This window comes from Rhinolophus hipposideros (genome assembly GCF_964194185.1).
Source record: "Rhinolophus hipposideros genome assembly, chromosome: 9".
Lineage (NCBI taxonomy): Eukaryota > Metazoa > Chordata > Mammalia > Chiroptera > Rhinolophidae > Rhinolophus > Rhinolophus hipposideros.
Window position 1 is genome coordinate 82,091,822 of NC_138055.1, and position 17,559 is coordinate 82,109,380.

The 17,559-nt window shown below is 35.1% G+C and overlaps 1 protein-coding gene across 8 annotated transcripts in view; it reads right to left on the reverse strand.

The window, feature by feature from the left end:
- Positions 1 to 1,223: 1,223 nt before the first annotated feature.
- ATP2B1 (ATPase plasma membrane Ca2+ transporting 1) overlaps positions 1,224 to 17,559 on the reverse strand; it is a 121,699-nt gene continuing 105,363 nt past the window's right edge. For 4 of the 8 annotated variants that reach the window (XM_081058225.1, XM_081058222.1, XM_081058223.1 and 1 more), the window contains exons 19-22: positions 15,380 to 15,487; positions 13,263 to 13,445; positions 12,781 to 12,867; positions 1,224 to 4,486 (exon numbers count right to left, since the gene is read on the reverse strand). In XM_081058225.1, the coding sequence (XP_080914351.1) occupies positions 4,175 to 4,486; positions 12,781 to 12,867; positions 13,263 to 13,445; positions 15,380 to 15,487 (690 nt within the window). In that variant the 3' untranslated portion in view covers positions 1,224 to 4,174. Of the gene's footprint in view, positions 4,487 to 12,713; positions 12,868 to 13,262; positions 13,446 to 15,379; positions 15,488 to 17,559 lie in introns of all 8 variants that reach the window. The other 4 variants (XM_081058228.1, XM_081058229.1, XM_081058226.1 and 1 more) reach the window with 2 other exon arrangements.

The following is a 17,559-nucleotide window of genomic DNA, read 5'->3' on the forward strand; positions in this document are numbered from 1 at the left end:
ATTAATATAATAATTTTTTCAATAATGACACAGAATTCAGATAATACAGATTAGACATGCTTATACTTAGTATATTCATTTGTAAGCCAAAGTGTTTTTCTAACAAACAGGGAAATGTTCAAGTAGTTCTTAAGACAAAATACATAAAAGCAAATCCTCAGTTGAGGATTTAAGGGACAAAACTATCAACTTGCTGAAAAGGAAATTACATTATAAGGATAAAGATAACTTCCTTTCTGACGCGTACTAAAAGAGGTACAGAACACAACTAGACCCTCCCTTACTGCATGAAACATTTTTAAGGAAATTTTTATTATATATATTCTAAAAGAAAGATTAGTTTCAAGGATCTTTCAAAGGTTATGTTAGATAGTATAATTATGTTAATAAAAGTATCTGTTTTTTTTTTTGTTTACAAATGTGTGTAATATTGGAATTTGAAAAGATAAAGGTTGCTATGGGATTTGGGCATCAGAATCTTAGAGTGGCGTAGGTTAAATGAAAGAAAGCAGCTGCAATATGACAGGATTTCTCTAAAAACACAGGGAAGGAAAAATGTCAACAAGCAAAGATGCACAGTACAGTAACCCCCCTTTCTTATTCAGTTAATTTTACAAAGGGAACTTAATTCAAAATTCAACCATAACACGTAATACACATACAAAACCTAATTTGACAAAAAGGAAAGCATCTCTTATGTCATAAGTACTTACATATACTCAATAATTTGCTAATAATTTGTACTAATAGAAAAATATGGTATTCGTAATTAAAGTTCACTCAGTATTTCAACAAACTTGCTAATTTATGTTAATAATTTATTATAAAAACCAATTAAGGGCAATTTGATTTTGTTACCATAGAGTTCAGGTAATTGCTATTGACACGTTGGCATTATTTAATGAAAAAATAAGCTCTTACAGTCAATGTGAAAAACGAAACTTTTCTAAAACCAAAACATTACACTCCCGTGGACTGCAGAAACCATCTATTGTGCTATAAGGATTGAAGATGGTGGGTAGGAGTGTAAGGACAACATACCCACTTTCATTCTAGGGGCAAGATCAGGCATATTAGAACACCAATTCACTGTAACACACCATAACATTTCATTTACATTATAGAATTTTCATCAATCAAGTTTTTAAAATTTCAAGTAGAAAAAAGTAATTCCAAAGTATGATGTTAGGATCAATTTAAATATTCAAAAAGTTCAGTCCCCATTCGGAAACAGATAAACAGTATATTTATTAAATGAGTTAAGACAAATAAACTTTACAAATAGACAAATAATAAAAGGCTCAGTGGCTAAAATAGATGGTAAGCATCATTGAAAGAAATCAACACCATCACGGTATCTCAGTTGGCTTACATGTGTAAAAAGAAATTTTCAAAGAGCAATTTCACAGAAATGAAGCCAGTTGGTTTTTTTTTCTTATAAACAAATCACCACTTCTTGGTTCAAAACTGACATCTGTTATGAAAATTACCATATCACATACTTGTAAGATGACAAGGAGTAACTCATCTTCAAAGTGCAAGTAAGTCTATTTACAACCACAAAAAAGGCAATGAGGAGGAGAAAGGATTTTAAAAAAATATACAAAGATTAAAAACATTTGGGATGCAAAATTAAACAATTTTTTGGTTAGAGGATAAAAGAGAAAAAGTGATTGAATTACAGACGCTGATTTCAGCTATACATACTATATAATGGGATCCAAGATCTTTAACAGCTTGCTTGCATTCTTTTTTTCTACTTACATAATGCTCTGGAAATTTCTGGTAGAAATTACAGTGTCTCAAAGAGAGAAATACACACTAAGCATGTCTTGCTACTACTTCATGGATGTCATAAGACCCGTTTATGGATTAGAGTTGGTGTAAAAAGCCATTGCCTTGAGTTGAAAAATGAATACTGTAAAAGCTCAATACAAATCCTCCAAAGCACATGCACTTCTAAATCTTTTGGTAATTACATTCATATTTAAGCATAACCAAAATAAAAAAGAAAACTGAAAACATTTCCCTTTTCTCTATTCCCTATGCCTTGTAGGCTCTCCAGTTAATAGGGTCAATTTTTATAGAGTTGAAAGGGTTCTTCAAGATAGTCTAGTCCACCACCCTCATTTAGGGTCAATGACTTTCCCAAGGTCATGCAGCACGTAAATGGCAAAACCGAGACTAGAAACCAGGTCTTGACTCCTAGCCTAGTATGCTTTCCAGCATATCATGCTACCTCTTTTTACAGTATGATTCGCTATAAATACCTGATGAATAAATGTACAATTACAAATGCTGACAGAGCCAATGTGTTTCTAAGACTGCAGAGGATTACTGCAAAAGATTGATGGAGAGAAAAAGATTTTCCCCACCCACCAAAAATATCAAGCACCATCAACTACATGTTTCTTTGCTGGGTCAGCACTCTCAGATGTAGTAGTCCTCGTAAACTTTATGTCAGCCTGAGGATTGTGTATCTGGTGAAACCTGGGCCCTAATACAATGCCAGTTCCTAAAAGGTAAAGACGAGGCAAAAAAAGGGGGGAAGGTAAACAAAAGAAAGAAACAAAGACTTACTCCAATTGGCTTAGAAATCAGCATTCCAGCATATGATTCTTGTATCTAAATATATATTTTAGGACCTTTTTCACCTTTTCATATAATCTCATTTTACCTAATCTGCTATTTGGCCACTTAAGAATTAAAATAAATCTATCAAAGACAATGGTGGTCATTACTTTTTTTTAAACTGTGAGACTATTTTAGACAAACTAACTTCTATGAAGAATATGTCAAATGGTAAAATTGCGGTAACTTTCTTATTCTGGTTCTATTAGATTATCACCAAGGAATTAAAGCGGTACTTCATGGGGCTGTTACCATCTTGAAATTTATTCCGATTGTGGTTAAAGAGAACAGCGTGATGTACCATCTATGCAGAATTGAGTAAAGAAGCTGAAATTTCTTTAAAAAAACATTGCTGTGAATTTATTTAATAAAAGGGCAGATTTATTTATGTTTACAAACAAGTTTCAAAAACAAGAGGGAAACATGTATGCTTCTACTCATTAACCTTTTTCAAAATGCCAACAGCCCTCATTCTGTAGGAAGGTTTCTAAGGATTTATTAGAAAAGTCAATACAGTTCACTCACACTTCACCAAGACATCACTGAACTCACATGTTTAGACAAAAACAAAAAGGACTAAGGTTCTCTTGTAGTTTGATAGTTTAATTTGATTTGCCTGAAATAACAAAAGCATTTCAAGCATCTTTCATTATGCAGTTGATGTCCCGCATTAAACAATCTACTAAATTCTGAACAAAAGGTTATTAGCAAGTTTTCAAAAATTTTAAAAATTAAACAGTTGTTTCAAAACCATTAAGTAGTAAATGTATTTAAGAAACTAATTAGGACAGATGCCATAACTTCATTAGAACACCACTGCTCATGTTTTTTTTGTTTTGTTTTTTTGTTTGTTTTTTTTTTTAAAACAAAGCATTAGTGTTATCTATTTGGCTATTAGTATTAGCAATTTATCTACAATATTTAACAAGTTAAATTGTAGGCAAAAATTTAGTACAGTTTCAATAGAAACACCCCTCCCCCCCTTTTTTTTCCTGAAAATACAGCAGTATTTGTAGGACTAATTTTTCTCTGCATCAGTTATAAGGAAGCTTCCCATCTATGAACAGGAACAAAAAAAGTATCTACAAACCTTGTAAACAGATCTGTATCATTTATAAACATAAATAATCCAAATTATTAACAGCCAACAGCAGAAATTAAAGTATCAATTCAATGATCCAGGGCTCTTTGCTGGCCCAGCTGTACTCCTCCCTCTTTCCCATCAAGGACTGAGATAGACTAAAGCTCTGCTAATCCACTGTTCAGGACCATTCCTAGGTACTACTGATGATCCACAGGTCAGCTTATGGTGAGTTACTGTTTATCTGTCATTCGTTTCTCCCACCCCCCAAAAAGCACCCTCAGTCTGGCAGAAAGCTTTGCTTTTTTTTTTTTTAAAAAAATAAATCTACATTCGTACAAGTGTGTCTTCTGTTGAAGTCCAAGGACAAGAATACAATCTTGTCTGTCACAATATGTGAAGAGACCCAGTTTCAATTTGTTTCTTTACAATGCAGCTAGTGTGTTAACATTCAGCGTTCAATCAGAGTGATGTTTCCAAACTATGTAGTGGGCTTCCTGGGGATGAAGAGGTAGCAGACTTGTTCATTTCTATCGTAAGGTAAATCCCGCTGTCAACAGCATTGTTATTTTTGTTGGGAGAGGGGGGAGGACTGGAGTTACGTTTCGTAGGGGCATCGTCTTCTGCGTCAGTGTCATCAATAAGGGGGATGTGAGGCTCTGAATCTTCTATCCTAAACTCAGGGTGTGTCATAAAGTTGTGAATCGAACTTCTTGATTCCGGTTTTTCTAACCCTTCATATAAAGAACTACGAAATGCATTCACCACTCGAATCTGCAAATACCAGAAAACAGAAACATGTCAGTACACTGTTAACTGAATTTAAAGATGGTTCACTTATGAGTTTGAATCCACAAACAGCTAGGTATGAGTGAATCATATTTGCATGTAATGCAGTGGAACTTGCAATACACTGTAAAAAAATGAATATTTTAGTAGGACACTACAGAACGACAAAACCACATACTCTGAGAATTAAGAGATACAGAATTCAAAGTAATACTAAGAAAAATCTCATTGTCACTGGCCAAAAATTTAATAGCCATTTTATAGGATTTTTTTCCCTACGAAAACAAAATCAAACGAAAAACAAACAAAACAAAAACTTAACCATACACAAGCGTTAGCTGATTTTTTAAAACTAAAAAAAAAAAAAACTTTGAAAACAATTCAAATAAGTTAAAGTCAAGCACAGAGGGTTATTAATTATCATGCTAGGAGTTAGGGTGTCACCGACTATGAAAAAGCCAAGCAAATATAAGCCAAATGCCACAATGAACTCACATCTACCCCACTATTCCCTTAATTAAAAAATAAAAACAAAGACAAAGCCCAAATATCTATAAAATGCCATTAAACAGCTATAAATATTTGAGTATATGCCATTTGTCTATAAAGTGTTATAGTGTTTTTCTCTACAATAGATTAAAACTTAAATCAATTTATATACACTATAGTTCATTGGAAAAAACAGATTTAAAACAAAAACAAAAGAAGAAGAAAAATCTGGGCTTCTGTGAAATATTTCCCAAAGAGAAGACACAAAGTTTTCTAGTATTTTTGCCTCTAAATATAGAGCTCAACAATTAATTCACCCTCTTATCAGAAGTCTGCTGTATGGATGAAAAAAGATTAGTGGGCAATTAACTTAAAAATATCACTGCACACACTGACATTAGGTCTCATTAACCCAGTGTCATACAGACTTTCAAAAAAAAAAAAAAAGACAAAATCCAAATAGTTGAACATCTAATATATATCAATTTAAATAGTATTTGCTTTTGTTTTGATTCTAATGAATTCTGTTTAGTAATGAAGACATTATTTACTCATGTTAAGAGAAGTAACTGACATTGACATTCCAGATTAAAGATGGTTCACTTATGAGTTTGAATCCACAAACAGCTAGGTATGAGTGAGTCATATTTGCATGTAATGCGGTGGAATTTGCAATACACTGTAAAAAAATGAATATTTTAGTAGGACACTACAGAATGACAAAACCACATACTCTGAGAATTAAGAGATACAGAATTCAAAGTAATACTAAGAAAAATCTCATTGTCACTGGCCAATAATTCCAGATTAAAAAATGCAGTCACCAAAATCGTCTCACAAAACAATAATAAAGAAATTAATTTTGTCAAAGACATTTGAATGTATTTTTTCATTTAAATATGTGAGAGTTTATGCCTATTGCTATTTTTAATCGTATGTATTTAAGGCACACAAACTACCGTTTTCATACATGTGTGCACTGTAAAGTGATTGCTACAATCAAGCTAATTAACTGACCTACCACCTCACAGGTACCGTGTGTGTGCAAGCGGGCACGCTGGGAACTTAGGATTCCACTCTCGGCGAATTTCAATCATACAGTAGATGATACAGTCATACACGCTTTCCATTAGATCTACAGAACTGAAACTTTACCCCTTGATCAACATCTCCCCACCTCTCCTGACCCCCTGGTAATCACAGTTCTCTCTATTTCTATGAGTTTGACTATTTTAGATTCCCACTTTTGAGAATTCATCCAAAGGAACAAATATCTGAATCTTCAAGCCATACCCGCACTCTTACGTTCCTTGCAGCATTACTTACAATAGCTGAGATAGGGAACCAACTTAAATATCCACTGACAAACGAATGGACAAAGAAAATGTGGTATATTCACACAATGGAAGATTATTCAGCCTTAAAAAAAGAAGGGAAAACTGCCACTTGCAACAATGTATGTCCAGTTCTTATTAAAACCTTATCTCTCCTCAAAGTTGTCTTCCCCGATTTACGAAGCACCACTTGTCGGCTGCTTTACTCCTTGTTCACTGAGCCCTTTATACAGAGAAAGAGTACAGCATAGCTGACTGAGGAAGACAGTCAGCTTCCTCATGTAAAATGTCTGGGTGTGAATTCCAGCTCTACCACTTACTAGCTGAGGAACCTTAGGCACCGATTTCCTCCACTATAGATGGGAAATAACAATGGTACCTACCCTACCCTATGGGGTTGTTAAGGGAGATTAAATCAGTCCCCATACAGACTCAGAACGGTGCTAGCTCCCAAGTATCAATGTCAGGGCTTCTCAAACGTTACTGTGCCCAGGAGGCATCTGGAGATCCTGATAAAATGCAGATTCTGATTCACACGTTTCGAACCAGATCCAAGGTGACACAGAAGCTGCTGGTCCCTAGTAATCCATACCTGGGGCTGCAAGCCCCTGCTCTACGCTGTGCTACATTCTCATATGCTGTTTAGAATTCTATTCTACTCATGTATCTATACTTTAGTTCCTTCACGAGACTATCATGTAGCAGCAAAGATTTTCAATTGTCTTTAATGCTCGTTTCCCTTTACAAAAACGTACAATGTTTTACACGTGGGGTGCAGACAGTGCTTGCTAAATATACCATTACAATCATTCATGTAGTTTTATTGTGAAATCTTACAATTCATATTTTATAAACGTGGGCATTTGATAAATATCTTGTCTTAAGATTAATTACAGAGTTAAAAAAGATAACCTCCTCAAAACCAAAACCCTGTTGGTGTCAGTGGTCAGTAGGTAGGGAGGGGAACACAAATTGGAGGATCAGCCAGCATACACGTTGGGTGATGAGAACTGCTGTGCATGACCCTGAAGTTGGTGCTTAACTGACTCGGTTGCGGACAATGCCACTAATAGAGCTAGAAAAACAGTACAGTTTTCTGTTTTGTTTTGACCAGTGTGGGTAGAGGGGAGTAGTGAAAAGTCAAGGGTGGAATAAATCAATTTTTGGAGCATGTTAAATTTGAGGAGCTGTAGTACACCCAGATGAAAATATCCAGAGCTTAGGAGAAAGGGATGAGCTCACGTTAGAGATCTGGGAGCTAGCAAAGCTCTGCGAAGGGCAGAGTGTAAAGAGGAAGCAGGTGAGAGCAGTCACACAGCCACACCTGTGGCAGGTGCAATTTGATGAGATTCCTTTTTACCAAAACTTTTCAATTTTGGTAAGATTTTGTTCTTTGTGAAAGAATTTACTAAGTTATCTGAGAACATCAGAGCTTGAAAGGTTATTCGACACACTTTATTCGAACCACTTTATAACTTGAGAAGAGGGGGGGCGTCTGACCTGTCATGTCACTCCTAAGTGTCAGCACCAAAGTGTCTTAGAACCAAGTCATCTGGACTCCCAATTCCAGGTTATTCGGAGGTCAACAAAAGAGGAGAACATGCAGACATTAACTGTATAGCTAAAGTCACCAGAATAAAATACTTCCGAAGATTAAGGTGAATGCTCTCTTCCTCTGACCCCACCACTTGGCCACATGATGACTGGACATATGAAAAGGACAGCTCAGAAATGCTCCAAAGCAAAACTATTTCAAAGAACAGTTCTCACATTAGATACATACGATAAAATCTAGATGAACCAGGGGTTATTGAACCAGATTTGTTCTACTTTGCACTCATAAAGAACACAATAAGCACACTTGATCTAAAGCATGACATTGAGCTTACACTTGCTCTGATCTCTATTACCTACTATGTGTAAAATGCTCACAGAACAGCAGTAATTCTGAGTAACTAAAAAGCATAACTGCGTGCACAATACTTTAGGCAGGTAGGAAACTATTTTCATACCACAAAGAATTCAGTTTAAGCAGGAAAGTAAGATGTAACCTTAACTATCTATTTCTGATAATCCTAGCCTTACTGTTTATTTTATCTAGTCTTTAAACAATTTCTTTAACATTTATTGAGACTTACTACGTACAACATAATTATAATTCCTAAAATTATTAAAATTAAGAAAAATCCAATAATCCCTACATCAAGAAATATTTTTAAAGAGTAATACTCAAAGGAAAACATTGCATGAAGCTTATATGGTAAACAACAAAAAATATCAGAGTAATTATCATAATCAAAGTAATTTTAAGAAACTGAAAATGATTATCAATGTAAACAATACATTAGATTTAAATATTATGTACTCTGCTAAACAACCCATTTTCTTAAATAAAACCCTAACTGTTGACAGCAGAAAATAATATTATTCCCAAAAGAGGGCACACCAGGGAAGCTCTGAAATATGAGACAATTTTAGTCACCAGCTGATATATCTTATCTTCTACAATGGAGTGGCCACTTCTTAAATTTGTATTCATCTGTACTTTTACTAGGTGCACTAACTTCAAGAAGTGCACTGGTAAAACAAAAGATACTATGCACCAAGAAAGAAAATCCTAGGTTGTTTTCCCAAGTTAGGTATTTGCACATCGAATTTTCTCAAAGGAAGACCCATGTGTGCAATGTGTAGCATTTTATTCAACTGGAACAGAAGTTGGCAAACATTTTCTGTAAAGATCCAGAGAGTAAATACAGGTTTTGTGAGCCACAAGGTCTGTGATTCAACTACTCAGCTATGCCAGAGTAGTGCAGGAAGTACCAGGGACGGTACTTCCATGAAAGCACATGACTCCATTCCAATAAAAATCTATTTTCAAAAACAGGCAACAGGACCCTGTTTGCTGACCCTTCGCCTAGAAGACCAAATTTTCTTTCAATTTCTCCTTTCCAGGAATATTTAACTATTGATTCAGTCAAAGAATTTACCAAAGGTGAAGACTGTTATTAGAATGATATGTTTACAGAATTGTACACTTGAAATCTATGTAACTTTACTAAAAATTGTCACCCCAACACACTTAATTAAAAAAAAAAGAATGATATACTTCGTGAATAAAGAAAAACTATAGAATGTTTTCTCTGAAGATCTTATAAATGAGAAAAAAGATGATCACTCCAGAGATGTTTCAAGGCTAGCATATGACAAAGTTGAAATGGATTATTATTTCTTTCAATTAGCAAAGGCTTCAAATAATACACCTAAAACTATTCTAGTATATTAAGGCAGGGACACAGTGATGAAACCAAACCTTTCATCACACATATTAATACTACTAGTTAATTCTATACACTGGCTTATGTTCTGTACCACCTAAGACAAGGCTTCACCAGCAAGGTTGAAAGAAACTTATGGTAACAATATAATTACTGCAACTGTTAGAGTATAATGATAATCTCATGAACAAAATATGCATCAGCCCTTGATACCTCCTTATATTCTAAGAACACAGAATATAGAATAAAGAAATAAACATCTCAAACCTTGGTGAAGCAACAACTACACACCTGCCCTCACCACTCTATCACCGTGGCCATATGGGCTTAGCAACTCAGAGGTCCTATGTGTGGTTGTGCTGCAGAAAAGAGCCTGGGGCAGGTATGTCTTAAAACAGAGTTGGTGATTGATCTGATATTTAATGTAAAGCCTGGGGGTGGCCGGCCTGTTAGCTCAGTTGGTTAGAGCGTGGTTCTAATAACACCACGGTTGCCGGTTTGATCCCCGTATGGGCCACTGTGAGCTGCGCTCTCCTCAAAAGAAAAAAATAATAAAAAAATAAAAAATATGTCTATCTAATCTATCTATTCTATTTATTCTATTTATTCTATCTATCTATCTATCTATCTATCTATCTATCTATCTATCTATCTATCATCTATCTATCTACCTATCTACCTATCTATCTACCTGAAGCCTGAAACACAATATAGTTTACCTGAGGTCATGTGATACCCCTTCAAATGAAAAAAGTCAATTATTTAAAATTTTGCTGAAATAAAAATAAATACAACACATGTCACCCAGGAGATAAACTTGTCAGAAAAGTTTACCAGGAAACTAATCATGAGGAAACAATCAAAATAATTCAGAATGTAGGACACTATAAGACAATTGGCCTGGATTCTTAAAAAAAGGTAGAGAAAATGGATCCAGGTTAAAAAGACTCGAGTCCTAACATACAGTGTTGATGATCCTTTCTTAGACCTTGGATCAAAAAAGCTATAAAGGACATTTTGGGGGCCAATGGAGAAATCTGAATATGGACTGTGTACATTGGATTAAATGGTATCAATGTTAAAATCCTTGGATGTGACAGTATGATTATATAGATTTCCTATTCTTAAGAGGTATACGCTGAAATATTCAGAGATGAAATGTCATGATATCTGCCACTTACTTTCACATGGCTCAAAAAAGTATAGATTACTATACAGATAAATAAAGCAGATATCATAAAATATTAAGAAGTGGTAAAGGGTATTATTCATGTATTAATCTTTCAGTGTGAAATCTCATTTTGGATCCGTCCTATAGGACATAAAAAAGTTCTTACCTTCCATCCCAGCCTCGTAACTTCATATATTTTATTACTCTTTTCTAGTACCAAACTATGTACTGAAGCCCACTTTCTTCAACTGGTGAATTCTATCAGGAGTCAGCTAGGGAGTCCTTTTCTTCCGGTAGTTTCTTCTGACTTCTCAGGGCACGCTAAGGACCCTGTTATAATATTCTGTGCTTTGCTACCACGCAGAAATTCTCCACTACTTGTCGGTTTCCCTTACTAGAATGCATTGTCTTGAGTTCTCGCACTGCCTTGGCATACGGCAGGCATTCCACAAGTGCTTATGGAACACAACTAAAGATATACTAACAGTAGGAGATGGAGGATGAGTGGTAACAAGCCCTCAAGAGCCATGAAATCCACGGAGAGAGGGAAGAAGGGATACAACCGACTTAGCTGTCCCAGGGGGAAGGCCGGAAATTTACATATACCATTTCATTCAGGTAGGTAGTATCAGGGTAATTTTTAAAAGGAAGATTCCTATCTGTTCACGTATGTAACTTTAACACCCTGTCTAACATTACGGGGCCAGTCTGTCCTTAAAGCACTTGTCTGCTCTTTGCTCTGTCACGCTGCCTCTGCTTATCAGCCACGGACAAGTCATTTCACCTCCAAGTCAGTTCTCACACCAGTAAAATGGGGGCGAGTTCCTGTTCTGCCTGTTTTACAACACAGTAGAAAATAACAAACGAAAATTACTTAAGCAAACAGTGAACAAAAAGGAACCAAATCAACAGCCTCTTTAAAACAGTATTGTTTTTTCTCCCTCAGTTTATCCTCTTTCCAGCTTCGAAAGGCTCCTCTACCCCTTAACTAGCTGCTATCAAACGGCAAAGGTCTCTGTCCAAATACAAGGTTAACCTTGGGTATTCTCAGCTGATTTTGGGGTTGGGGTCAGTGGGCTGATATCTTTAAGTCCCTCCAATATACTGAAAATCCATCATGAAATCAAGACCTTAATTCACAGTAAGGATGATACAGGTTATAAGGCTTTTGGGGAGTTTGTCATTTACTAAAAATTTGAAAGGAAATTTTTTTATTCTAGTCAGTTCATGGAAAGTATGATATGAAATAGTTCAATAATTAATCAACAGTACTCTTTCCCTATTTCTTTAGAAAACTTAAGATAACAGGCCATTTCTTATGAAGAATGCAATTTTAAATTAAGTTGATTATACAAATGAAAAATAAATACCATAGAACTCTGCAGCTTATACAGAGACCATCCCCCAGAACAACAAGGCCACAAAGTGTACACCCAGAAGGCAAACAACTGGCCACATATTAAGAACTTTTCTTCAGGGTACTTACTTTCCTAATTTCCAATCTCAACAAGATAAAAGTCAAAATGCTAAATTCATTTTTAGCTTTAAAAATATAATTTCCTGGTTCTGTCTGATCAGTTTCAAATGACACGCTTCTGAGCACCATGCAGTATGAACATGTTTAAAGGCATATACTCAAAAATCTATAGTAGTTTCACAAATTCTAAGCTACAATTTTCTTCCCCATATTAACTATCAGTTAGCAGAGAGACAAGCTCACAGATTTCGTATCTAATCTTTGGGTGCAATTGTTCCACCTGTTATCTAGCCCTCTAAGAAATAAAACAACAACAATGACAACACTTTGAGGTCTCAATCCACTTTACGAAAAGAAAGCTTTATGAAAAGCCTGAACAATGAATTTAAACATTAAGGAGAAAATGAGAAACGTTAGGTGTGAAGTAGGAAATGTTAATTTCATGCACTTAGGAACACACACTCACACCCCACAGTAGTAGAAGCAGTAGAAGAGGAAAACACTACATGTGTAGGGGTAGAAATATTTGTTACATCATGATGCTGGCTGGCGATGGAGGGTTGCCGCCTTAGAGCCCCCTGAATGGAACTTCCACTCTGGAAAGCATTCACTACATCCATCTGCAAGGAATCAGAGATTGTGACAGCTTGCTCAGCAAGAGAGAGAGAGAACAAGAGAAAGGACCATTCCATCTATCAACATATGAGCATAAAAAGTAAAGAAAAAAGGCACTTTTTACAGAGCAGATTATTAGGCAAGAGTAGCATTTTGTGATGAAGGGGGGAAAAAGCTAGGAAAAAAGGAGCTTAGGGGCATATAGACACATTCTTTCACGATCAGTTAAAACTTTCACTCATTCCAGGCACCAGTTTTTATTTTTGAAAGGAGTAAGCTTTGTGGGTTGGGAAGGCTAGAAAGGAAGTTACGGAGTGTGCTCAAACCTCCTCCCCAGGTCCAAAAGCCCGCGGCTGGCTCCCACTCCCATCAAGCCTCCTACCTCTCTCCAGGCTCATACCTGCGTCTGGATTCTGTTCAGACCTCTAAACCACAGGATCTGGCCACGCCGCAACTCTCTTTCAGCATGATCGATCTCTTCCACGTCCTCTGCTAACTCCTCCTCAGGTATTTCTTCCTTTTGTGTTCCATGACCAGCTTCTTTTAGGAATTTTAAACGGCTAGTTGGAATTGTTGAAATAAGCTACAATACAGGGGAAAGAACTTAGAAAGAAAGCATATCAAGTACAATTAAACCGATCAACTTTAATACAAAGGGTAGAAAAGGTGCAAGCTTAACCAATTCTCTTTACCAATGAAGCAGTGAGAGATCCTGTCCATCAGAGGCTTTCTTTCTTAGAACAAAAAATATTCTGCTCTTAGCTACACAGAAGATTTAAGTTTGAAGGGTAAAAAGTTTTCCTGCATGGAAATAACCTGATTACATTTTATATTTTACGTAGGGCATTCAAGACAGTAAATTATAAAACCATGTGCTGATGTACATTATTTACTTAAACTCGTACTAATTATATTTATTTCAAATAAAATGAAAATAGCAGGTGTCTTAATCAGATGCAAAACAAATTCCTATTTCATTAGTGCTGTAAGAGTTCAATGAGAAAATACTATAATTCCCAAAATCTTCAACGTTCAACTGAAAACAGTGTTTTTATTTATTAAATGTAGTCGTTTTCATAAAATCCAACTATTTAAAATTAGATTCACACTGATAGTGACACCAATGCCCCCAGAAAACAAAGAATACAAAAAAACACCAACAAGTGCGTTAACTTATAAGTGTTAACCGCCATTCCTTAAGGAGGTCAGGCTTATCAGGGGAAAACAAGCACACAGTCAGAACCAGAACACTTAGAGAACTTCTAGTCCAGCCACCTCATTTCATATAGGTGAAGCAGCCTCAGAGACATGAGAAGACACTTGTTCACGGAGTGACTAAGACCCTAAGTCTTCTGACCACGAAAATCAGTGTTCTTTCTACCATGGCACACTTGAAGTCAATAGACGATGTCAACCAAAGATGGTAACTGACGCCTGCTGGGTATGTATGCTGTACTGAATTTCCTCTTCCCGAAATTAGCCTGATTTTTGGGGAGGTTGTGGGGTTTTGTTCTGCCCATGAGAGAACATTATGAACCAATGAGAATGGTAATCAAAAAGAAAGGTGGACCAAGTATGGATCCTACTTAAAAGGTGGTCTCTACTAATGAGGTATTCAAAATGAGTAAGAAGAGAAAACTTCAGAACCTAGAAATACAATTTTAAAAACAAAGTGAGATAAAAGGCCCATAAAGATTAAGTTTAAGAAAAACCTAGACATTTGATTTGACTGACAGTTCACACAAGTTACACACCACAGCATATGTTAACCTCCATTTATGGAAATGTTAGTATAGATTCTATTATCAGTTAGTTTTACAGTAATGGTAACGGACTTAAAATGAACAATGCACACACACCATTAGCACCTGTTTTTTTTAAATAATGACATGCATTTGCAAGTCAGCTGCCTGCAATAAAAATGAGGTATATCTCATTTTTCAGGCATGGTATTACATATATACATATTGTTAAAGCCATTCAATGCAAATAATCTAAAATGTCATTTATGGCCCATTTTTCCAGATACCATCATTTTTATAGAAACACTCTCTATGTGAACTGAAACTCAAGATTTTTCCTATGCTGCATTTTGGATTAAATTACATAACAAAAATGACAGAAAGTCTAAAGTATATAACATTTTATATTTTTGTATATTTATTTTAGAAATGAAAAACTAGGTCACAGAGCCAAAAATACAGATGTTAGCATCCTAACCTGTTATGGAAGTATTTATTACCTTGATACTGTTGTAAAACTTTTTCTAAAAAACAAGTTAAAAAACTATGTAAAAAACTTAGTGTTTATCATAAATTAGGCATAATCATAATAAACAGCAAGTGACATATAAAAACACTGTATTTTAAAAAACCGTATTTCTACATGTCCTTTTCGGCCTACAATGGTAACTACTTAGAATCAAGTTAACAGAACTGCTTAAAGAAAATACACACCAGAAATTTAAAAAACAAAAAAATCAGTTAAGGTTTGAACAAAAAATGGTGATATTTTTACCTGGCCCCAGAGTAACGTTCCCATTCCTAGGAATATTGACCATAGCCACTGTTCTATTGAAAGTTCTGAACAACTGAAAGGTTTTCCACCAAACTGCACAATTATTATCTGGAGAAATAATCAAGAGTAAATTATTTAAATCTTTTAAATTTTACAATTCACATACTTTAAAAATTACCCAACTTTTGTGTCCTCTAAAACTCAAGCTGAACAACCATTATTCTGATGGTGACATGTATAATAGTCACAGCTAAAAATAAGACAAGTGAAATAAAGTAAAATCTCTGTCTAAAATTTTAAATGCAGGTATACTTCGTATTTAAATTCTGCTTAAAAAAATCCAAGAATTCTCATGATCAAGAAAATAACTTTATATGGTTTCCAATACAATCTCAAGTAACTATATTCCTCTGTATTTAGTATAACTATGAATAATTTATGCCTTTCCACAAAAGATAGTACACTTTTGTGGAAAAGACCGCATGTTATGGAAAAGTGGACACAATATTTAATCTTTCTTGTTTTCGGAAGTCCAATGATCTACATAAATAAAATCCATAATAAAGTGCTTATGCCTACCTCCTTATTTTAAAGAACCTACAAAAGCGTATACGGGAACATTAAGAGTTAAACAACAACATTCACCCTCTGGTGTGTCTGAGCGGCCTCTTTTTGACACGGCAGGTAGTAGCTGCCAAATACTGAAATTAAAAAGAATCACTTTGGTATTAACATTTTTAAACTTTGCTTTTTAAAGTTATGAACTCCACTCTTTGTAGCGGTACTTTATTCCAAATTCAAGTGATACATATTTATTTGTCAATTCCAATGCCCTTCAAAGTCAAGATTATTTGCACACTGTACAGATGGATTCCCAACTTTTTTTTGAAATAATTTTCTTTTCAAACCAAGAAGATAAGAATGAAAAAGAAAATCTCAACATTTGTGTTTTCAATTTTTAAAAAAAATTTAAACATTGTTTTTTCTAAGTATAATGACAGATATTAAAAGGATATTAAGGGACGGGGGAAACAATGACTAATATGATTGGTTAATTTAGCTTCATACGAAATAATAATCTTTCATTTTGCAATGACATGGAATAAAACTAGTTGTAGAATATACTTCTAAAAATAAACTAAGTTTCCATATTCTTTAATGTACTGCTTGTCAATATGATACTATAGGATTGTGTATTTAAGTGTGCTGAAGCGTTTCCTAAGTGTATGCTTAGGGAACCTAGTATTAAGTGTTGTCTCCTAAATTTGGAAAAGGCAGGATTAAATCAAGTTCTACAGGATTCATAACTAAAAGATTTCCCAAAGACTTTGAGTTGTTAATTTAAAAAAAGAAACGAAAAGAGCAGCTGACATTTTAAGTGTTTCCTTCTAGGCACTAAGCTAAGAGCTAACTAACGTGTACCTACATCTCTCTTAATGCTTCAGTAAATTCTACGTGTGACCTAACAGTACCATCCCCATTTCACATATGAAGAAACTGTAGCTTGTCAAGAGCACACAGCACCTTGATCTGACCCCAGGACTGACCGACTCCAAAATTCATACTCCTAGGTATTAATATTATGTTATATGCCTTTAAGAATCTCCAAAAGGTACGTATAACAGGTACTATTTCCTAAAGTTACTGAGGGTGTAGGAACAACTCAAAAGACTAGTGTTTCATGGAACATATTTTGAAAACATTGATTCTGTGTTAACTGCTACAAAGTAGGAAAAAAACTGAAAATATTTACACAGAGTTAAGGATTATTCTGTACTTCAAGGTCTGTCAAAAAAAAAAGGCAAAAATAAGAATCAGCTAGTAAATAAAGGGACAGAAATTAAATTTAATACAATTTATAAGGTGAGGCCCTTCAGGTACTTCAAATCTATAATCAAGACTCTGGCTATACTGTTTTAGAAACAAAGTGAGATATATGTAAATCAAGGATCATGTGTTCCCACTCAGCTGACCCGCTGCAAGAGTGCGATTCAAAGTGCTAATGCATGACAGGAGGTTCAGGAACACACACTGGAGTGCAAATCAGTGCCCTGTTTGCACAGGCCTGCTGTTACCATTAAAACAAAAACACACAAAACCCCCTACCCCCAGTAACCACACAAAGAAACCCTAACTTGAAATACACAGTGAAATGACTGCAGTTGCTGCTTTACAATCTG